This window comes from Protomyctophum bolini (genome assembly GCF_963924005.1).
Source record: "Protomyctophum bolini genome assembly, chromosome: 20".
NCBI lineage: Eukaryota > Metazoa > Chordata > Actinopteri > Myctophiformes > Myctophidae > Protomyctophum > Protomyctophum bolini.
In genome coordinates this window covers 12,747,132-12,771,380 of record NC_137881.1, presented here as the reverse complement: position 1 = coordinate 12,771,380, position 24,249 = coordinate 12,747,132, and the positions used below count along the sequence as shown (strand labels likewise).

The 24,249-nt window shown below is 45.0% G+C and overlaps 1 protein-coding gene across 2 annotated transcripts in view; it reads left to right on the top strand.

Moving 5' to 3' along the window:
- The window catches only part of dock11 (dedicator of cytokinesis 11), a 100,009-nt gene that overhangs the window by 12,281 nt on the left and 63,479 nt on the right, over positions 1 to 24,249 (top strand). For both annotated transcript variants that reach the window (XM_080791800.1, XM_080791799.1), the window contains exons 6-12: positions 2,294 to 2,389; positions 3,224 to 3,358; positions 9,858 to 10,041; positions 14,005 to 14,084; positions 14,930 to 15,013; positions 15,259 to 15,399; positions 18,612 to 18,920. In XM_080791800.1, the coding sequence (XP_080647926.1) occupies positions 2,294 to 2,389; positions 3,224 to 3,358; positions 9,858 to 10,041; positions 14,005 to 14,084; positions 14,930 to 15,013; positions 15,259 to 15,399; positions 18,612 to 18,920 (1,029 nt within the window). The remainder of the gene's footprint in view (positions 1 to 2,293; positions 2,390 to 3,223; positions 3,359 to 9,857; positions 10,042 to 14,004; positions 14,085 to 14,929; positions 15,014 to 15,258; positions 15,400 to 18,611; positions 18,921 to 24,249) is intronic.

Below are 24,249 nucleotides of genomic sequence, written 5' to 3'. Positions count from 1 at the left end.
AGTGAGAGAGAGAGAGAGAGAAAGTGAGTGAGTGAGTGAGAGAGTGAGCGAGTGGCGGATGGCGGGGCCTGAGAGGGCCCTTAGATCACAGACATTGATTATTAGCACAGGGAGGGTGAGTGGGCCGGCCGCCCTTGAACTATAGTCTTTGATGGCAGTTTTGTGTGCCAGCACAGCGCTTTTAGCAGGCAATGGACGATGCTTTTGGTTTGGATTCATGTACGGTAGAGTTGGGAGACCATAGCATAGATTACTATTTGAAGATCTGGATCCACGGATCCAGACCAGGTTTTCTCCCTAATAAAAAGGGCAAAATCAACAGGAAGTTAACATTTGCTTAAAAAAAAAACTGTATCAGTTTTGGTGATGCTCTATATTGTCTGAATCTACTATGTTTGTGTTTGTTTACGTGCTAAAAGAGTAACTGTGAGAGCTGTATCAGCGTACAATGTAAGTCAACGAGGAGCATATTTTGAATTATAAATTAATTACTGGAGCAATTATTTTTTATTTCTTGTCCACATTTGGAGTTACATCATGGCAAGGTAACTAGTCAATCCAAACCTCTACAAAAGTGGTCTTACCCTTTAACCCTTCAAGGCCCGCCTGGGTTAAATGGGCGTTCGTAAATATAAATGTTGTGTCTCTGTGGGAAACTGAAGCACTGGGTATTAGAAGGACTTGTGCTGCCCGTCCAGCAGTGTGTGGGCCAGAGGAGACTGAACGGAGTGAAGCCAGAAGCCTTTATAGATCCTATAAATAGCCCCTCGTCTATCCCGCCTTCCTTTCTCTCTACCCCCTTGGTGGGGCGGAGTGCCACGTGTGCGTGTGTGTGTGCGTGCAGGTTTGTGTCGACCGCCCCGCATCGGAGGACGACTGAGAAAGCGGGTGAGAGAGAGAGAGAGAGAGACGAAAGAGAGAGAGAGAACATCGAGGCAATTAGATTACAGGACAAAGCTGGTAGGGGAGGGGTGGGGGGGGGGGGGGGGGGGGAGGGGGGTGCATTGCATGGATGAGCACAGGAGAGGACAGAGTGCCACTTCAATGTGATTAGGGCTGTCTGGTTTGTGCGCACACACACACACACGCACACACACACACACACACACACACACACATACACACACAGCCCTACCATCGCTGTTCTCTGCAGTGTCAGTGTTTGATTCATAACATTGCACTCTGTGTTCATGGCATTATCTAAATGGATTAATTTATGACTCGTCATAGTTAGAGGTCCCCTGTGTGCGATGGAACACTTAGTGCGTGCGTGCGTGTGTGTGAGTATTACACTGCTGATAAACGCTCCCTTGGCAGCTCTCCCACTGCTGTTGAGATGACTATGGTGGATCGAGAGGTCAGAGGTTAAATCATCCCGACTCTTTAATGGGAACCAGTCAGATTCCACCTCCTCTGTGTAAACGTCAATTTTGGGAGACAGCGTGTGATTTCAAAGGGAATTCCCATGGTGGTTGCGACATGTGAGTGTCTCGCACACATCTAGAAAATTGTGTCTGCTATTGTTTACGCGCATGCTACTATAATGCACTGTAAACAATCTCACCAACTTTCAACTGTTTACTTTGCACATTGTACAGAAGCCAGCGAATTATGTTTAGTTAACCAGAAGTAAGAACTTGCGTCATTTAGCAATTAGCATGTGTCATTCAACTCAACTCGGTCAGTTCATCTCAGTTCATTATAGTGCCAAATCACAAGTTATCTCAACACACATACAGCGCTAAAGTTTTCGATCGTCAAAATAGCTTCACAAAATAGCTTCACTAACCTTTGAAGACTCACCCGGTTGTGAACGTAGCTCCATTTCACGAAAGCCCGCCTTAAAATAGTGCCATCGCTTGTCATAATGTCAAAAGATATTCCACGGTCCGGATCAACAACAAGAACGGCGAACAGAGCGACGTGGAGGCTGCCATGACTCCTCATAGGCATTGCATTGTGCCTCTAACCTGAGGAGCGAGCGTGGGGTCACTCAGTGTGCTTCTCCGACTAGTCATTGGTCCGACATGCGGAAAACGACTGGATTAAGGTTGGCGAGTGTCCACTGAAAAAAGGTTAAAAAAACTTTTTTTACTTCTTTAATGGAAATAACCTCGAGCAGAACGTGCTTGGGTGCTTGGGTGCCTTGACATGGGACAGAAAACATAATCTCCAACCCGGTCTGGCAGAACAAACAACAACAATAATAACTGTCATGTATCTCAGTGAACTCACATTATTTTGTCTGTGCGTGTGCGTGTGCGTGTGTGTGTGTGTGTGTGTGCGTGTGCAGGACTCGGCGTCGATGTGCTCCCAGAGGGCAGGCATCATGAAGCAGGGCTGGCTGCAGAAGGCCAACATCAACAGTAGCCTGTCTGTGTCCATGAGGGTGAGTCAGAACCTGTCTGTCTGTCTGTCTGCTGTGAACACAGTCAGAACCACACCACCCGCAGCACGGGGGCATAACAACATCATAACAACCATAACAACCACGCTAGTGATAATTAGGTCCCCGCTGTACTGTTTAGGCATAGTCTTTTGAATTAAAGAATATCTTTTGTCACATTTTAGTCATCTGAAATGTTTCAGTCGACTAAATATCATAAGATTTAAGTCGACTAAATGTACAGTTTATTTAGTCGACTAAATATTATTTTGGCGGGCCTTGATGCTGTCCTAATGTCCTGATTTTACACTTAGCTTAAAATAGCCGATCTACAAGCTCACAAGGCGTTGCGCTATTTTCAACGTGCAACCAAGCATAAAATGACATGTCTTTTAGTTCTGTTGACGAAATTGTCAATATATTTAGTTACTTAGTCATCATGGCTTAGTTTTCATCACCAACAAAAGATAGTCGACATTTTCCATCATAGTTTTATTTTACTTTTATCCCCTGATTTTTCAACCCATTATTTTTCACCCAGTGTCAAATTGTCAATTATCATTCTAAATGTAATCTTCTACGCTATACTCCCTCTGCCAACCTGGGGAGAGCAATGGACTGACCCCATATGCTTCCTTCTATGCATGAGGAGTCCAAGCCGCTTCTTTTCACCTGACAGGGCGGAGAAAGGGTTTTCCCGGCCGGACGTAGCGCGTGGAAGGAACACGTTATTCCGTTATTCGGCATAGTTTTTAGTAGCCAAAATCAACACTGTTTAACCGTGACGCTTTGTGTCTCCTTTGTGTCTCCATCATGGCGGTGTTGTGTCTCCATCAGGTGTTCAAGAGGAGATACTTCTACCTGTCCCAGCTCCCCGACGGCTCCTACATCCTCAACTCATACAAGGACGAGAAGAACTGCAAGGACACCAAAGGGTCCATCTACCTGGACTCCTGCATCGATGTCGTCCAGGTACGCTCACCCAGAATGCTGTGTGTGTGTGTGTGTGTGTGTGTGTGTGTTAGGCATGTGAATCTCGTCTCATCTCACGATTCGATACGCATCTCGATGCACTGCCAGCGATACGATACATTAGAGATACATGGAATCCCCTGGCGATACGATGCGATACGATTCTCCCTCTTCCCGATGCGATGCGATAACCATTTAGTTCAAATCAATGCGATACTATGCGATTCACCCCTCTACCGATACGATGCGATTTGATGGAGATTCATCACAATAGAAAGGATTTATATTAAAGCTCTATTAATTTCCCAAAACATGTAAAAATGCATTACATTTAAATTCAAAGCAATTTATTGTTTTACTGTAGGTTAGTATTATAGCTCTGCATCTCAAACAACCCAACTTATAGAATTATGTAAGTAAACAAAGGGTCTGCTCTCTGCTGGTTATTGTGGAATTGTTAGATTACTAATAATCATAGGCTATAGTATAATAATTATATCTCAAAGGTCAATTTGAGGTTTTGAGTATAGAGGGTTCAAGAGATTAAAATGTAATAGCCTATGTAATAGCTCAATTAATGTTACCAACATATAAATAGAAAATAAACAAATAAACAAAACAAAAATGACAGGTCACACTCGTAGTGCTGTCAAACAAGTAGTTTAATCTGCAACACAGTTTTATAATATAATTGCCTATGTATAGTGGGGGTCCCTGCTTGATCTCTCACTCTCAGCTAAGTGGTCCTTGGCTTGACCTAAAAAACATTGAAGACCCTGGCCTGCATGTATTATTAACGTTATAAATACATAGCAGATGTACAAGCTCACAACGCGTCTCATCCACGCCCCGCTGTGAGCTTGTGGATCTGCAATTTTAGGCGTGCGACACCGTCTTGCTGCAGAATATAAATAAGGCTTCTATCCCAGAGAATAGCAGGGGAAAGCTGGACAGTGGAAAGTTGTGGAACGGTTGTAAACGACTTTAAACACAAGCAGTACACCCAGCTGTGGCGTTGTTGTTGTTGTACACGTGTGTGCAGACTGCAGAAGCTTTCTTTAATTACAAATTGATGATCGCGAGTCGTGACGCAGATTCGCGTCGGAGAATCAGCTAGAACAGCTGTGGGGTGTGGATCATTAGCAGCACCAGCGCTACAGTGAAAAGTCAACTGATCGACGGACAGCTATTTTATAAAGCTAAAGGTTGTGCTTCCTTTGTGCGTGGGGTTCACTTCTGTTCGTCGCGGGTGCTCTTTATAGTCTGTTGTCTCAACGTGTCTACTCTACGGTGCAGAGTAGCTGCCAGGGCTCAAGATTAACGGCGTCCCGACGTCCCGGGGACTGTAAAATATCTATTTGGGACGTAAATGTATCTCATCCGGGACGGTTTCGGGACGAGAGGAGTTTTTACACTGAAAATGCGCATTTCGTGTGCAGCCATGAGCAGCATGAGAATTTGCCGTGCCGTCAACCAAACCAATGCTCTGTCCTCCCGTTGACAACAACAACAACGCACACACTACATTCACCCAACGGAATCATAGGAATTATATTGCTTTTGCCCCGTGGATGAGACATTTAGATTGAAAAACTATCGGTTGGAAGCGTGGATAAGACCATGGTTGTGTGCCAAAGAAAGGTCCCATGGGGACATGGGGCTACACTACACCAACGTTTAACGTTAGCTTCCATGCTAGGCTTGCTAGCTGGCATCGACATTAAATAATATGTTGGTATAATCATCTGAAGCAACAGATGTTTTATAATGCTCAGATTGTTCTGGAATTGCTGCCCCAACACTGTGGAATGCACACCCCAAAACCAAAACGCTCTCATTCCACAGTTTTTATTGATTGTATTTATTATTATTATTTATTGATCCTTCGTCTTAGTATTCCCCCTAATAAAGTTGTTTTTATTTGTTTTCTCATGCCAACCATGTAATAGACATTTGAGTATTCATATACCTGCATTGCTGCACGTTATCTGTTGGTCTTGATCAAGTAGCCTACACTAAAATAACAAAATCCATTTGAAAATAAAAATCACTGTTCTCAGGTCGAATATTGATATGCGATTAAAATGTGATTAATTTAGATTAATTAATTACAAAGCCTCTGATTAATTCGATTAACATTTTTAACCAAGTCCTATTTTTCATCTGGGAGCATTTTGACTAAATCAGTCTATCTACAGAAGAAACATGAAGCCAAACAATTAATGTACTGCATGTATTCAATACATGCAGTACATTATTTGTTTGGCTTAATTGTATTTCTATTACAATAGGAATACTGTAACTGCCGGGGACACTTGTTGGTTTTAACTTCAATTATTTTGTTTGAAGTTGATTTGTTTTATTTACTTTGCTTTGGTATATACTTATTTTTGACACTTGTATGTTTTGGTTTAAAAAAAATCCCGGGACGGTATACATTTACTTCGGGACGGTTCAAATTGTATTTTGGGACGGTTCCGGGACGGTGGTGAAAAAAGTTAGTCTTGAGCCCTGGTAGCTGCGTGCTCGCAGCGCACAGCCGCACACTGTGCGGAGCTGGCTGCGAGAGACCTTTTTTTCCTTCCTTTTCTGATGGTACGTTCAATGCACCTCGGAAACACAGGATAGGGTGAAATTTACCATGAAAAAACAGTGCAACCACGGATTTTACCGGTGCAAGCACTCCGCGAACGATGCATCGAGATTTCACCCTTCAATTTTACCGACACACAGTGAATGAACCGATTCACTCGCATCGCGCACGTCATAATCGATGTATCGATACGTATCGATTATTTTCCACATGCCTAGTGTGTGTGTGTGTGTGTGTGTGTGTGTGTGGGGGGGGGGGGGTTCATATCAGGCTGACAAACAATTTATTACGAAGGAATGTTTGTGGTTTGGAAGCACATTTTCAATTTTGAGTTGAACTCAAACTTTGAGGCCATAGAGGTCAAGTTCGGCGTCAACCAAACTGCTGATATATAAGCAGTCTGGTACAGTATGTATGTATCCTATATTTACAAATTTAGATTAAAGTTCTCAGTCATTTCAGTCATTTGGATTCCGTAGAAGTCAACATGTCTTCAATGGAAGCATCTTGCGCACCAAAAATGTTCTGTTATTATTTTTTTAAGATAAAAAATTTGAAAATTAGAACATAAGTTAGTATTTGTGGTTGGAACTAGCAATAGAAAACACTGTTCAGAAGCATCTTCTATAAAACCCTACTGGTGTTATGGGAGGTTAAAGCGGGGGGGTTCCTTGCACACAGTTTCATAAATCACAGATTAGGACTTGGCCTAACAAAAGCTTTTAGTCGTGAGATTTCATTTTGCTTGCATCTATATTTAATTGACTTTTGGACACATTGTGATGAATATATTCTTGGTAATATCCGTGTGTAATATGCATAAACAACCCTGTGTTGTCGTGACTCTGCCTGCTGAATCCATGAGGAAGTGATAATAATCGTTGCTAAAATAAAAAATGATCCCGAGACCTCACACAGGATGTACTGTAATGCAGTGGTTTTCAACCAGTTTCATTTCAAGGTCCATTATTTTTTCAGCATTTGAGCTACGGACCACCATTACATTTAGCCTCTCAGAACAAAGACTGTAGGGCTCCATCTTGCGCCACCCTTATCCCTTATCCCTAAACGTATTTGCCATTTAAAAAAAAACATTTTAAAATAGTTGAACTAGCCGATCTACATCGAGACATTGTGAGCTTTTAGATCGGCTATTTGAACTTTTTTTAAAGGTTTTATAAAATAGTAAAAAATTGAAAATTTGTTTAGGGATAAGGGTTAAGGGGTTGGCGCAAGATATAGCCCTATGAATATTTTGTTGTCGTTGGATAAGATTTAGTCTACAATTCCTTTCTTTAGGCAAACGTCAAATTAACAATTCTTCTACATTCTCTAATTGTCTAGACTTCTTGTAATGGACCCATGTGGACCCATGCGGGTGACGGTTCATTTTACGATCTCAAGATCTAGAAGGGTCCATTTGGTTACTATCTCTCCATCATTTAGCTGGAGACCACGTGGAACCGCCTCAAGGACCACCGGTGGTCCCCGGACCACTGGTTGAAAGCCACTGCTGTAAAGAGATGGTGGCTGAAGCAATGAGCTGTGTTACTCAACGCCCGAACATAATGAAATCTGTTTTACACAACGAGGTTACACAGTACAAAGAAATGGATTCACCGGAATCAGAAACAAAACGCTAAAATTATGAACGGCAAAATGTTGCTGCCTCTGAATTGGGCTCATGATAAAAAGGTGTTTACTTGTTTCCATTCCTTGTTAACTCATTCTGGGGCGGGAACCCCTTTTGGTGTTTTAAAGCATTATGTTATACGTTAGCTATTGAAAAATAGCAGATCTACAAGCTCGTAGCACGGCACTCGGTGCTGTGCTACGAGCTTGTAGATCTGCTACATTTGAAAAATCGTGAAAATGTGGCGCTTTGAATATATATCCTTTCACAGTGAACGTTTTTAACTCAAATTAAGGGCCGATTCATACTCCTATTTTAGAGCCGAATAAAAGTCGGTTCGGCTCTGTAGAGCCTACAATGTGACGTCATTTTAGGTTCGGGGGGGCGGGTACCGTCCTAAAGTCGGCTCTTCGGTGCTACTGAAAATTTCTGACGAGCCGAAATCATTTCGGCACTACAGCGCCGAAACAGCGGTAAAATAGGAGTATGAATCGACCCTAACACCAAAATATTTTTGGGGTCTGACATAGAAACATGGGGTTTTTTCAGAAATAATTCAGGATTTAGAAGAATAGAATCGTAGAATCGTCCTCAGGTCTAAATGGGTTAAATGGAAGTCATGTTGGTGCAGCCCACGCCAGCTGGTCAGTTCTTATAGCATGCCTCATGAAAACCACAATGGATTCCGTACTGATGCTGAGTCTGCCACGACCCAGAATTGAAGCTTCTAGGAGGGAGTTGATTGGATCGATTTGTTGCGTTCTGGGCAGTAAAAAAAACAGTCAGATTATAGCAGTCATAGTATAGTTGTTGGCCTGCTGTAGTTTATACTCTAGTTGGCACTGAGTAGCACTTTGTCTGAGCTGATAGTTACTGGCGAGGCTGCAAGGAAGCTCTCACAGAAATTAATGCACACAGCGGATGAATTGCCCTGGCAGAATTGAGTAATTTCCCTTATTAACTTTCGTGTGTGTGTGTTTGTGCGTGCATGAGAGATTGCGTGCATGCGTTGCAAAACCAGAGGTTCTACATGTAGCACACTAGCATTGGACCTTTTTTCTGTTAAAGGCTGATGTTTGATCTCAAGGACTCTGAGCATTCTAAGATTGTTTAGTAGCAGTTTCTGAATCATGTTTTCTCCACTGCACGAGGGGGTTGTTTTCCCAGGGTTGTTGCAGGTTAGCTTAGTTTAATGTACAGTAACATGTAATGTACTTCAGCCAAAAGTTGGAACTGACCAAGTAGCCTCCTGTTTAGAAGGGAAACTGTTCCCTGTTGCAAGGTGAGGCACTGAGGAAGCATTTATTGTCAATTGGTCTGAATGTTCTCTGTGTTTCAGATCAGAGTATAACTGCTGCAATTATTCCTAATTATTTGTTTTGTATTTCATTTAAGTTATTTTATGCTTATTTAATGTTGGGCCGGAAGTGTCATTGTTTGGCTAATGCGGAACCCTTTATATGGCCGTCTGGTGTCAGGTAGACGGGAGACATGGTTGCACACCTGTCATTTGACAGCGTGACGCAGAAGTTCAAGTTCATGTGTCGCCGTGTTCATGGCCATGGCATGGGCACTAGTGATCTTCTCATTCCCTTATGCTTGTACAGCAGCCAGTAAGGTATATTGCATACTGTTTGCAATTGCATGTTATTTTGGACTGTATTTTCTTTATTTCATTCATGATTATGTGCTGTATTATGTTATGCAATGTTATTCTAAGCATCTGTGTATTTTTATGTTGTTTGCCAGTTCGACGTTGGTTTGTGTGCTTCAAGTGCTTCACAATAAATCCATCTGTATATGCAGAACAACTGAGTCGTTTTTGGACCAGAGTAGAGGGAGTGATTATGAGCTCCACTTCATTTGGGCTGGAACATAGTCACATTGACAGTCTCCCACGGGTGCCTTTTTAGTCCACATTTCTTAGATTAACTTTTCCCTTGAATGGGACAGCTCATTGCTTTTATATCACACATGTGGAAGGAATTGTCAAATAATAATAATAATAATAAAATGCTAATAATTGTCACAATTTGATTTATATCAACTTGATAGTCTTATTATAGACTGGATAGTCTGCGATTTTGGATAAGGTACTATTGTGATTTGGCATAAGATAAGAGTTCTATAAAAATATAAACATCGGTATCGGCAGATACTCTGATAATCAAATTATCGGGAGCAAAACAAGGTGATCGGGACAACCCTAGTGCCTGCCTGCCAGACGTAAAAACCCCACACCAAACGTATGTCCCTCTCCTCCTCCTCCTCAGGCCCCGAAGATGCGCCGCAACGGCTTTGAGCTGAAGATGCAGGAGCGCTACAGCCACTTCCTGGCCGCGGACAGCGAGGCGGAGATGGAGGAGTGGGTGCTCACCCTGAAACAAGCCCTGCAGAGCAGCTCGGAGGCCGGCCAGGACAGGAGGAACGGAGGGGACTCGCTGGACTGTGTCCTGGGTGAGTTCTCCATGCACCTCGCACACGCATATACGGTACGACTTCGCAACGCTCGACACGGCAACTCGCATACGTCGCGGCCCTTTTTGGGCCGCTCGGCGGTGTCTCCTGTGGCACAAGTTGGGTAGAGACGGCGTCCCTCCGTCATTGTCTATGGGGAGGATTTCAGTGTCATATGTACAGATTTTGGGGTTGCAATGTACAGAATTGCAATTCCGTGCTACTTCACCGTGTTTGTGTGAGACTGGGTATGTAGCAGAGACAGCACAATACTTTGGCAGAGGAAACGAAGTTCTTAGTCACACGCACACGCGCGCGCACGCATGCACGCACACGCGCACACACACACACACAAACATACACCATGTAATCATGAAGTATTAGGAAGTCTCCCGATGACATGCTTATTTAACAGTTACTATGTGGTCACGGTCCATTTGACCTTAGATCATGTAGCATGTTTCTGCATGACCTTTGAGCTCTTTCACTAACGCCGTCCAGGTTTACAGTGACCGCACTGCCCTCGCCACGGCTGCAGATTCCCTAAGACAATGGTTCTCATACTTTTTCATGTCAAGGACCCCCAAGTTGACACTCATTAGCCCGCGGACCCCCATTAGAAAATATATGCCAAGGACCCCCAAAAGAGATGATTTTCACGGCTCTAGTAGTGATTCTCAACCATTTTCATTTCAAGGACCCCCAGATTTACATGCATTAGTTTACGGACCCACATTTAATGGCATGTCTGTCTCTGGGACCCCAATTTATATTGTAAAATCATAATAATTTTTGGTTCCATTTGTACACTCTCAGAGTTACAGACCCATAAGGGTCCCTTTGGTTCCTAACTATCATTTATCTGGGGACCCCCTGGAACTCCCTCAAGGACCCCTATCGGTCCCCGGACCCCACTTTGGGAACCACTGCTCTAAGATAGCGGTATTCAAAGTGGGGTCTGGGGAGAGAATTCGCTTGACATGTTTGTGACTAGTCTAACAATATGTTTCAATGTGACCAACCACTATGAATGTATTGCTTATGTACAACTATGGCATTTAAACTTAATTAAATTCATATAATTCCCTATGAGACATAATCAGTTGTAATGGCGGTTCATGACTTAATTGCCCAAATGGATACCCAAATTGAGTTCCTGAAGTCAATTTAGTTAATGACATCAAGAAGTGAGTAAACCCATCTTTGCAAGCCCTGTTCTGTGACATCTGATCTATAAATGCGCCACGTCTCTGTGTGTACGTCTGTACGTACGCCTTTAATCCACGTAAATCGAGAACCGTTTGCCCCACTGACTTCAAATTGTACACACGGGTTCCACACCACCACAGGGAGCGCAGTGCCCGGTGTCGGCACTGCACCCCTATATTACTGGCCTGTTCTGACATCACAATGATGTTATGACAGAACTCCATATATGGGCATAGACATAACTAGAACTGCACTCTGTCGAGTGCCTACTTGCGTGTTGCACACAAGTAGGCCAGTACTGTCGACCGCTACGAACTTCAACTATTTCCTGGGAGCATGACACCAATTTCTCCCCACGAAAGTCTGCTATATTGAGTCTATATTCGAACTCAGGAAATTCTCTTCTACATTTCTCACAGCGGTAATTTCCATTCTTAAAGTCAACAATCTTGGGTATAATCTTGGGTATAATTATACCCTGTACCAGGGTATAACTGGTACAACTGGCTCCCAATAGTTGATTAGTGGAATACTGTGGTTACTCCGGTCCTTTGATGCATATGTCCCGTGGCAGCGTATGACGTAATAATTACTTGTGCTTGATATGGCAGTGGTGTTCAGATTACATACATGTATACCTACTATTACATAGGGGCATTACCTTTAATCCACCCGACACTGAAACATATCATTACGTCACCATCGACAACCAATTATTGGTACATATATTCATCACGTCATATGCTGCTACGGGACGTGCTGCTACGGGACATACTCATCGTAGCACCTGACGAAAAACATTACTTGCACGCTCTGCTTGCGCAAGTAATAACTGGGTGGGGAATGCATTTCCAACTTGCATCGTTCCAAGTAGGCCAGTGCCCAACAGGCACCACTCTAGTACAGCTAACTATAAACAGAGGAATGTCTTGTCGTCAATGTCATTATTAGAGCAACACACACTTCCACGGTATTCGGTAGACAATAAAAAACAGAATGTATGTGGTGTTTGTCTAGTCAAGTTTATATACAGACAGAGCCCTTAATCACAGTTACAGTTTTGAAGGGCTTTATAGGAAGGAATTCAAAACAACATCCCCCGTCCTTAGTGTTACCAGTTGTGGGAAGAATGCCAGTGATATTGAGGCCGTTTGTACTGTACGTATGTGCTTTAGCCCAGTGGTTCTCAAAGTGGCTTCCGGGGACCCCCAGGGGTCCTTGAGGGAGTTCCAGGGGGTCCCCAGCTAAATGATAGTTAGGAACCAAATGGACTTTTGTGGGTCTGTAACTGGGTCTGTAATTAGATTAATGTTGATTTCACATTTTTAATTGGGGTCGCAGAGATATAAATGTCATTAAATGGGGGTCCGTAGCCTCACTAGCCTGCCTAACGCATGTCAAACTGGGGCTAAGTCAATGCTAGAGTCATCAAAATCATCTCTTATTGGGTCCTTGGCATATATTTTCAAATGGGGGTCCGCAGGCTAATAAAATGTGGATTTGGCTACAGTTTGAGAACCACTGCTTTAGCCGGGCCATGTAGAAATCAGCAGGTCTGTAATAACAGGCCTTCCGCAGGATAATTCCACTGAAACCGAAGGAGCCTCTTTGCTCTCACTCCAAGGAGCTGGAACCGTGGAGCTGGTGACGGGAGCATGGAAGGTCTTCCTTAACCCATTCTGACCTGAGATCAGATTCATACGAGGTTTCCACGGGACACAAACTGGTCTGATTAACCCATTCTGACCTGAGATCAGATTCTAAAAATGTCAGTCGTTCTTCGAATTTTTCAAAAATAGCAGACCTACAAGCTCGTATCACGCCACTCGGTGGCGCGATATGAGCTTGTAGATCTGCTATTTTTCAATAGCTAAAGCATAACACGATGCTGACACCAAAATGGGTGCCCGGTCAGAATGGGTTAAACAGACAGGAGTGAACTTGGCCAGACCTCCTCCGTTCCCCCGTGCAGCGCGATGCCAAAGGGAGTCAGCAGAACATGCTTTGTGATTTGGGCCAAATAATATAGGAAGGGAAATGCCTTCCATTGCTGTATAAGATATCACCCTGCAGGCAGCCTTTGCCAACCTGGCTGGGAGACACGTACATTTTTTGTTTTTCTGCTGACGGCAGAAAACAGTCCCTGCCACAGCCTTTTAATTGAACCTTATACTCGGAGCAGTTCCTTCATTAGGGCTGAGCTTGCAGAAGCTTCGTCGTTGTTGTTTTTTCTCTCAGAGGGATATATTTCATGTCATGTACCAGTTGGTTATTACTGAGATATTTCATGTCATGTACCAGTTGGTTATTACTGAGATATTTCATGTCATGTTGTACCAGTTAGAGTTGTTCTGATACCGACAGGTTACTCGGGCCGATACCACCCCTCAAGTACTCGTACTCGGGAACCGGCGCCGATACTTTGACCCGAGTACCAAAACATCCAATTGACTCTATAGGCTGAACGAATGCAACGGGAGCAAGTCTGACCTCTAACACTGCAGCAAATCGCCAAAAACAGCTGATCTACATGTACAAGCATTAATGACAACTCACAAGTGTAGATCGGAGATCCATTTACATCTATGAGAAAAAGGGGGTAATATAAGTGGTTACTCAACAGAAATCGGTACTCGGTATCGGCGAGTACTAAAAATGAAGTACTTTGTACCAGTGGTTATTATTAAAGTATGGTTTTGTTCTGTTATAGTGCCACATGCCACTGTGTGACTGACACCTCTCTTGTCCAATCAGATGAGGACACTATCAGCCAGGGAAAAGGGGAGAGCCTGTTGGAGAGTTTGGGGAGAGGCCTGCATCCTGAACTCACCAAGGTACTGAATTCTTCTTCTTTTTTTTCAGTCATTTTTGGAAAATAGAAAACTGTCATGATTTATAAGACGTCAGGCCTAAATGGGTTATAGCATAGTTGCTCATGGCACGTCACCTTTTCAAAGATCTGCCTCCCCAGTACAGTTTACTACAGTACGTGATTTATGTAGGCAATAATAAGGCATGAGGAATTTCATTCATTCGCTCAAAAGCGGTAAAAACAGTCAACCTTTATTGAACCTGGCATCGATAATTTCACTAGGCTGAATGAGCTTTCATGCTGTGCAGAGATGTGTACCATCTGTTATGTTCTGAACGTGCGCTTGAATTATGAACATTTCGCGCACTAAACCGCATGTCATGATCCTTGCATCTACTACGTTTATTTGGTGGTATTTTTTACTGTGGATTCTGTTCTGCAGAGCTATGGAAAAAGAGCAGGTCTGTTTGTCTGTCTGTGTTACAGACGGTTCTCAAAGCCTGAGAGAGCTCTAGTCTACAGCCTCACACGCGCGCACGCACATATGCACGCACGCACGCACATATGCATGCAGCCATGCACGCACGCACGCACACGCACACCTGCACGCAACAAGCAACAACAAAGACCTCTGTGCTTTGGTACTGCCTCTGTGCATGTTTGCTCTGGGCCAGTCCTGTGCACAATTATTATCCTCTTTGACCAAAAGCGCCTTTTTCCACAGAATGGGGTGCTGTAGGGGTTCAGACTGTGAGTGTCTCTCATTGATCTCTCTCTCTCCCATTCTCTTTCTTCCTCTTTCTCCATCTCGCCTGTCTTGTCTCTCTTCCTCTGTCCGTGTCTTGTCTCCATCTCTCCCCCCTGCAGTACGCCAGGGAGACAGACCAGCTCAATAAGATCAACAGGAACGAAGGAAGACAAAAGCTTTTCTCCCTGGATCCTGACACACAGGTATAGAAGCCCTCAATCTTTGATTTATTTCAAGTATCGACTTCAAATATTTGAGTCCCCCCCCCCCCCCCCCCAGTACCGTCTTCCCTCCCTCCTCTCTGTGCTGTTCAGTCTCTCCTCTCATCTCCAATCACAACTCCCCCCCCCATCCCTCTTTCCCTCCGACCTTTATTGATTTCTCACTCTTTGTCTTTGTTCTGTCTCATGTATTAACCCCCTCCCCTCCCCTCCACCTCCCCCCCCAGAGGCTGGACTTCTCGGGCATCGAGCCGGACGTGAAGCCGTTCGAGGAGCGCTTCGGGCGTCGCATCGTGGTCAGCTGCCACGATCTGACCTTTAGCCTGCAGGGCTGTGTCAGCGAGAAGGGAGACGGCGTGCTCACAAACGTATGTCAACCTCACCTCATTTCCTTCTATTAATTAATATCTCTGAATCTAATCAAAATCCCCCATTTTCAGGTTGCATTTTTAGGTTGCCGCACTACACAAACAGTGTGAATGGAGCTTGATAACCGATACCCGAAAAAATCCGGGTGCAGGTCTTTTTTCCGACAGCATATTGATCCGAAACCTCAATCCTAACCTAACCCTAACCGCAAGCACGGGAGCAGCGCATGTCGGACCATCGCTTTTCCGCATCGCAGCGAATTTCCCCCCGCTGCGGAGCGGACCGTTGCCCCGTCGGCTAGAATGCTGTCGGGAAAAAGGCCGCCTCCCAAAAAATCCGATAACAGGCTTATTGAGTACCCGTTATCAATAAGCTTTGGGCTTATCAAGCCTGTTATCGAGCATAGCGGCCCATGATGGCATGTTTAAACAATCAAGACAAGAGGTGATCAAGAAATAAATGTAATCACCCATGCTGGCACAAGAATGTCCAGAATGTATTGTCTCCCGTCTTTTCACAAAATAACAGAACATGCTCGATAGTGGGCTCGTTAAGAACCAGCCTGATCGATAAGGTGCTCGTTATCAATAAAAATGAGCCAGCTCCATCCCTAGTGATGACATCGCACACAATAAAAAGGTCCCACCGGGATTCGGTCCCATGCAGGCAAAGAATGGGTGTGATTGATTCGACAGGCAGCACACAGTCAGTTTCCCTTATTTACACCACACAACATCCCCCCCCCCCCCCCCCCTCTTACAGTGCTGGCCCAGATAATCTGCCTTCATAATTCATGTGGGTCTGTCTAGCTAGCAGCTCCAGCTCCAGTGCCATGGTGGTTATAACCAAACAAATGGTCGCTCTGCCCTCAGGCCTCAGGCCCACACACCGAGATGAGGTCCTGGTGCCACAGACCGTGTTTCTGTGCATCTGTGCATGTCTTTCTTTATGTTATGCTCTGATAGAAAAGACACAAATCTTAAGTATAATAGTGTCCTCAACTCTGCATTACCATAATAACACAGTGGGTTTTCAACCCTTTTCATATCAAGGCCCATTATGTATTTTGCCATCTGAGCCACGGAACCACCATTTGATGAGATTTAGCCTCTCGGACCCAAAACGATGAATATAGTGTTGTTGTTGGATAAGTTGTCCATGTTTTATTGATGTGGTGGTACAGTACCATAGGAGAGATGACTGCAGGCAAACGTTCATCAAAATAACAATTCTTCTACATTCTCTAATTGTGTAGACTTCTTGTACAGTAAATTGAGCAATGCAGATGTTTAATGTAACTCTTGAGACGGGTCCATTTGGTTTCATTTTACGCTCTCAAGCATTAAAGATCTGTAAGGGTCCATTTGGTTACCAATTCTCCATCATTAACTGGGGACCACCTGGGGAACCCCCCCACCAATGTTTGAAAACCATTCCTTGATTGTCCTTTACTTGTTTTTTGTGGGACAACAACTGTTAAATGTAGTTCCGTTTGGCTTCAGTCGTTAGAATCACTAGGAACTGCATCAGTGGGATATCATTTGGCCCTTGATTGATCTTGATTTTGCTTCCTACGTTTCATAAACACTACCGGCCAGTGATAAACATCATCATACAACACACACTCATATGCACGTGCACACACACGCACGCACGCACGCATGCATAAAACACTCCTTTCTGGTAGCTTGGATGGAAACAATCAGGTCCCAAACTCCTCGCATAAACAAGGACTTAAACCTACGCAGATGGGGGCTCTGATGGATGGAGTATAAGCTGGATGGAGTACAGAGTGTGTGAGATGAGGTTAGCGGTTTGTGAGCAGGGCGGTTCTAAGTGCTTCCTCCGTCACGATGAATTACAACAGCGATTGCAAGTGGTAAATGGACCGCGTTTGTATGGCGCTTTTTCTAGTCTTTCCAAAACCCTCAAAAAATGTGCTTTAAAATGCGTTGATCACGTTCACCTATTCACCCACCCACACCGCAACGGTGGGACATGATTACATGTTACTCGTTCATACACGTGGTGGTACACATTCACACACCAATGGAGGAGGCAACACACCTGCTGCTCATCAGGACCCAGCAAGCCAAATTACGTCATGATGACTGACGTCTTCTGGTGACGTCCAGGACTAGGCCAGATCACAGCCCATATACGGGGATGATCTTTACGTAATTTCCAGGACGTCCTTCACCAGTTCACAATAATGTAGCTTATTCCAGATCTGACTAGTTAATTATTATGATATGACTTCAGTTGATCTGGCCTCGTTGATCGGACTCTCGCTGATTCATCCAGGGACGTCCGTCTTAGTGGACAGAATGTGTCTTGGTTGATAATCAGGTGCTATTCTGGGCCAGATCTGACTAGTCTTGGTTAGACTTGATCTGGGCCTCAATATGGACACACTAGTTTGTCCAGGTCCTCACCGTTGCCTGCTGGGGAACATTTAGGGTCTCTGTGTTTTGCTCAAGGACACCACCTCCCCTGCCTGCCTGCGCTATAAACCCTCACTCGGGCTGAATCTCACGCTTCCCGGAGCGAGAGAGGCACAGGAGGGAGAGGAAGACCTGCTGACATGTGACGTGCTGATGTCTGTCTCTGGAGATCTCTCCTCCCTCCTCCCTTCCTTAATGTTTCCTGGAAGGCGCCGAGGTGAGGCTCATACATCAGTCAGAGCAGCAAAACACTTACAGTAGCCATGAGTGCAGAGAGACGCATGTGCTCGGCCTGCAAAATGCACACGTCTGCCAGCACACACGCAGGCACGCACACACACACACACACACACACACACACACACACACACACACACAGAGTGCCACCATAGAGCTCTTCAGCTGTAAGCCGTGCACCAGCTGATTTTGTGAACCAGATCAATCATTTCCGGGGCAGCCGGGAGATACTTTCGCTTTCGTCAGAAGCGCCAATAAATATAGTACTGCGAGGTCGCAGGGAGTTTTCATTGAGCTCCTAAAACATTAAAACATGGATGTTCTGTACGATCACCTCAATCTGAGCTGAGAAAAACTACGCTCGTTGCATTATACTGTAACACTAATGACTCATTCAAAGTCGTCCTATAGGCCATCTGGGACTTTTAATAATGTATAGTTTTAGGCATAAAACGAGTTGGAACGCCTCAGGACATAAACCCTTGATCCAGCGTCGTCCGGCCCTCTCACATGCGTCTCTCTCTCCGCAGGTGGAGCCGTTCTTCATCAGCCTGGCGCTGTTCGACGTCTCCAAGAGCTGCAAGATCTCCGCCGACTTCCACGTGGACCTCAACCCGCCGTGCGTCAGGGAGATGATGCTGAGCGGGGACGCCTCGTCGGGACGCATCTCCCCCTCCTCGGAGTCCGAGGGTGGGGGAGGGGGAGGCGAGGAGGGGGGAGGAGGAGGAGGCGGGGGAGCCGTGCTGGTGAACGGAGACGGAGGGAGAGGAGGAGGGGTGGTGGACGGCCTGCCCCTGCTGCAGCGCGTGTCGGAGTCTCTGCTGCGTTTCCCCACACAGGTAAGGCAACGTTTAGTTCAGTCGCTGGTTCTCAAACCTTTTCATATCAACTATTAGCCTCGGAAACCCAGATGATTTTTGTGAGTCCACTTCAATACGGCATAGAGTAGCGCAAACGTTGATCACTCTGCTGATTTCTGATCGTCTGCACCTTTGTTAAATTGACGCACAGTCGCACACACGTACACACACACACACACACACACACACACACACACACACACACACACACACACACACACACACACACACACACACACACACACACACACACTCCTCTCTCTCTCTCTCTGTCGCTCTCTCTGTCACTCCTGTCTCTCTCTGTCGTGCAGCTGCGTCTAGATTCTCCCTGCCGGGAGCTGCCTATGCCATAGAAAGCATAGGTGGACAGTCTAGTCAACTACAGTATTGACTCAAACCGATCTCACAGAAATGCGTAAATATGTACGGAATTGCAATTCCGTACATAGTCGTGTGACTAGAAAAGCCAAAAATCCATACATACTGTACTGCATGACACTGAAATCCTCCCCATGGGTGTCTCTACCGAACTTGAGCCACGGGAGACGCCACCGAGTGGCCCCAAAGGGTCAACGTGTGTCGAGCGTTGCGAAGTTTGGGATCAGCAATGTTTTTCTACTTTTGCATGATACTGTCAAAAGTGTAAAATAGGATATTAAAAACATTTAAAAAATGAAAAATGGAGATACAAGGTTTATGCCTGACATAACCCAACGATATTCACAATGATGGCCATATTGCTCTTCTTAAGTCATACTGGGAAGGGGTTGATGTGGTCCTCAGAGACATTTGTCAGTAGTGTCTCTTGAGTATGTTAAGCCGGCATCTGGGCAGCTCTTCATCAGTCATCATCAGGGAGGGAACATTTATTTCTTGGCGCTATAGAATGTCACCCTGCAATTACCCCACGCAGCTGCATCATCACCGTGTTGTCCTCTCAGTGATGCCGTGGCTTCGGTGCCGTCCACCTCACCGCCCTGCACCGGTCGATGAGGTGTCACAGTTGAGCACCATTTTGGGCGTGAACCCCTTCTGGTGTTAGCATTATGTTATGCTTTAGCTATTGAAAAAGACCAGATCTACAAGCTCATAGTGCGCCACCGAGTGGCGCGCTACGAGCTTGTAGGTCTGCTATTTTAGAAAAATCTAAGAACGACTGACATAGAAACATAGATTTTGCAGAAAACTTTCATTTTCAAACAGACATTTTTAGAATCTGATCTCAGGTCAAAATGGGTTAAGCACCACCGTGCACTTATTTCCCCATAAAAGCACATGCAGCGCTACCTACTGTACGAGTGTACGCACAGGTCCTGGGCCTGGTGAGAGCAGGAGTGGACCTGGTGAGACGTATAGGAGGGGCCCGGACAGGAGTCAACCCACAGAGCCTATAGTCCTTCCATGCACCATCAATGTACCTCCCAGCCCTGGCAGAGTAGTTCTGGAGTATAGTTCCAACGGATTGTGTGGCCCTGGTTTTGCCCTAGTGGGTCTGATTGAGGGTAGCTACTGGGACGTAAGTCGGGACTTGATCACCCCCGGCTGGGTCGCCTGAGTGAGGGGTGTGATGTTGTTAGACCCGAAACCCCGTTGACCTCAGGATACGTCACTGAGGATACGTCCCAGGTGAAACCCCGTTGACCTCAGGATACGTCACTGAGGATACGTCCCAGGTGAAACCCCGTTGACCTCAGGATACGTCACTGAGGATACGTCCCAGGTGCATCCAGGCGATGTAGTGGTACTGTACGTGTAAACGGGATGTTCAGGGATGTCTGGAGCAGCTGACAGATTTGTTTGACGGATTTTCCTCGACTTTCCGCTGACGTTGGAAGATTCAGCTGACGGTGCAGTAATTGATCACGAGAGGCCCCCTCATGTGAACTGAGGAATGAAAGTGTTTTTTCCAATAGACGTTTCCCTTGTTAATCAAAGTGTTGCGAATCAATTTTCATGCCGCCGTAGCGTTTCCAGATGTGCGGCCCAACTCAGTCTGTCTGTCTGTCTGTCTGTCTGTCTGTCTGTCTGTCTGTCTGTCTGTCTGTCTGCAGGTTTTTCTCTCCCTCTGACTATTGGACTCGGACCGATAAACCTTTTGTGTTTGGAAGTCTGACAGTGTTTGAAACAAACTGTTGATTTCGTCGACTAATACAATACTATGACAAAGAAATGTTCGTCGACTACCTTTCTTCACTGTCGGAAACTAAATGGAAACTAAACGAAAAGTAAGCTATGATCACTAAAACTAAATATATTGACAATTTCGTCAACACATAAAAACTACACTAAAACAGGAAGGGACTAGAGGACAAGAGATCCAGTATAAGTCATTTTACACTTGGTTGCACCATCAAAATTTGCTGTCAAAATCAACACTGCCAGATGGAGGCTTACTCCGTCTGTCTTCAGGTTTTTCTAGTATTTCTACCTCTGACTATTGGACTCGGACCTTTCTGTGTTTGGAAGTGTGACAGTGTGTGAAAAGGACCCGTCCTTTCTTTGCGTCGCCAGCAGCAGAGCCCATTAGGTTTATCACTTGTGTTTTTTTGTGACCTATTTCAAAACTGTGTCTTTGCCAGGTTTGTGATGTCATCCCAGGCAACTCTGGTGGTGATGTAAGCGCTGCCTGCTGCCACTTCTCTTCACCATATTTCAGACCTGTAGTTTTATTTGGGGAAAGAATAGTGTGTGTGTGTGTGTGTGTGTGTGTGTGTGTGTGTGTGTGTGTGTGTGTGTGTGTGCTATTCTCTCGACTCAGTGTGTGCACTCCTGCACATGTTATGAGAGACTTTCTCACATAGAAATGCATTCACGTACAGTGGTGGTTCCAAGGAGTCATGGGGGGGGGGGGGGTCTACACTGTTTTTACACTGTTGAGAAAAACTTTCGCACACCTACAAAGAACTTTAGAGCAGGTGTCTAGGCAAACAAGTGCCTAGACACTTTTTCAGATTCGTGGCGGTCCGTTGCCAAATACAAATCAATTTTGGAGATCCTCGACTTGAAAAAGTCAGTACAGTACAGTACAGTACAGTACATGCTTACTTGCACTCCAAGTGCTATGATTATGCCAGCCAGTAGGAGTGGTGACCCGCAGTAAATCAAGGTTTTGTCTGGTTGCTTTGCACACACAGATAATGTGTACACACACACAGACACACACACACACACACACACACACACACACACACACACACACACACACACACACACACGCTTCCCGTTCCACGAGACATAACATGGCTATGATATGATTAGATGAGCAGACCATGATGAACACATGGAAATCGATCATCAAATCTGCAGCCTCTAATCCATACAGGAGGTAATTTAGTAAGCCTCCTGTATGGATTCCACGCTGGAGAAGGAGGGACAAACCAAGGTTGCAAGATTATACCCAGACATTTTACAGAAACAACACAGCTCGGTTTTTTAGCCTAGAATCCCCCGGGACAGGTACTGTAGTACAGTGGTTCAAGGACTCCCAAAATGACACTCATTAGCCCACGGACCCCCCATTTGAAAATATACCAGGGACCTGCATCGCATGAGAGAAGATGTTTACGGCTCTAGAAGTGATTCTCATCCATTTTCATTTCAAGGGTCCCCAGTTTGACCTGCATTAGGCTACGGTGAGGTCCCCCATTTAATGGCATTTCTATCTCTGAGACCCCCAATTTATATTGTAAACTTATTGTAAATGTATATTTGTACACTCTCAGAGTTACAGACCCATAAGGGTCCATTTGGTTCCTAACTATAATTTGTCTGGGGACCCCCTGGGACTCCCTCAAGGACCCCTGGGGGTCCCACTTTGGGAACCCCTGCTGTAGTAGACACAGTCCATGCAGCGTTGGACTGTTTGAAAGCTTACAATACAGACGCTAAATAAAACAAAGCCTCCATAGCTCATGCCTAAAGGTCTGAATTATGGACCCAGTGATGTGCTGTAGTGCTGTAGACCAACATCTGTGTTTGTTCTTTAAATGAGCAGAACTCACGCACGTACGTACACACGCACACACGCATGCATGCATGCACGCACACACACACACACACACACATGCGCGCACACGCACGTATATACAAACAGCAGGCTCTACCTCTGTTATTAGTGTGCTATTATAGCCTGACAGACCACAGTTTAATTTAGGTACAGTTGGGTGTGGTCCAAGGACAGAGCCTTTAGCTCTCTCTCTCTCTCTCTCTCTCTCTCTGTCTCTCTCTCTGTCTCTCTCTCTCTCTCTCTCTCTGTGTCTCTCTCTCTCTCTCCCTCTGTCTCTCTCTCTCTCTCTCTCTCTCTCTCTTGTCTCAGGAACAGCAGGATGTAATGGGCTCTCCGTTCTGAATGCATCTCTCTCATATTAATACACTGGTATCTACAGGTCCAGGATAGGATCGGTTGGGTATACTATACTATAGTACTACAGCATTGAGAAAAATATATGTCCGCCTTTCCCTGAATCCAGCTCGTAGCGCAGCGATTTTCGGTTAAAAAACCCAAAAATACTCAACAATGTGTCACCGTCACGTGTCGGTGGTGGAACAGAGTAAACTCTGACGGTGGACATTGTGCATAGTTTGTCTCAGTCCTGCTTTAAGTGGGAATGTCATGTGAGGAACAGACAGACTGCGTAACAGACAACACAACAGAGTGTGTGTGTGTGTGTGTGTGTGTGTGTGTGTGTGTGTGTGTGTGTGTGTGTGTGTGTGTGTGCAGTGTGTGTCTGTCTGTCTGTTTGGCACACTGTGTTCCACTGTGGTCATCTGACTCGCTGCACTTACTTTGTATTATTAATAGAGTTAGGGATGTCCCGATCACGTTTTTTCGCTCCCACTCCGGCCATTTCATTTTGATATATATTTTTTTATATAGAACACTTATGCCATATCACAATAGTACAATATCAAAAATCACAGACGATATATCCAGTCTAATATCATGATATGGATATTGATACTAGTGATGTTTTTCTGCTCCCGATCCCATTCCAAAATGACCCGATCACCCCCGATTTTCGATCACGTGATCGTATCGGGGACAACCTGAAATAGAGTCATGCACATACATTTTGAAAGCCTTGTATGTCGATGCAACACAATATATTACTGTATTATACAATAAATTCATACCTTTTTCTGCTACTGGTGCAGCATTTATGTTTTCCAAAGAAATGTTATCTTCTCTGGAATGTTTTTGAAACCCTTCAGAATCAGAAGTGAATATTTTCCTCCCAAGCACCTTTGCATGCATACTGTATACATTAGGCCCTACACGTACATACAGACAGTATACATTTTCTCCCTG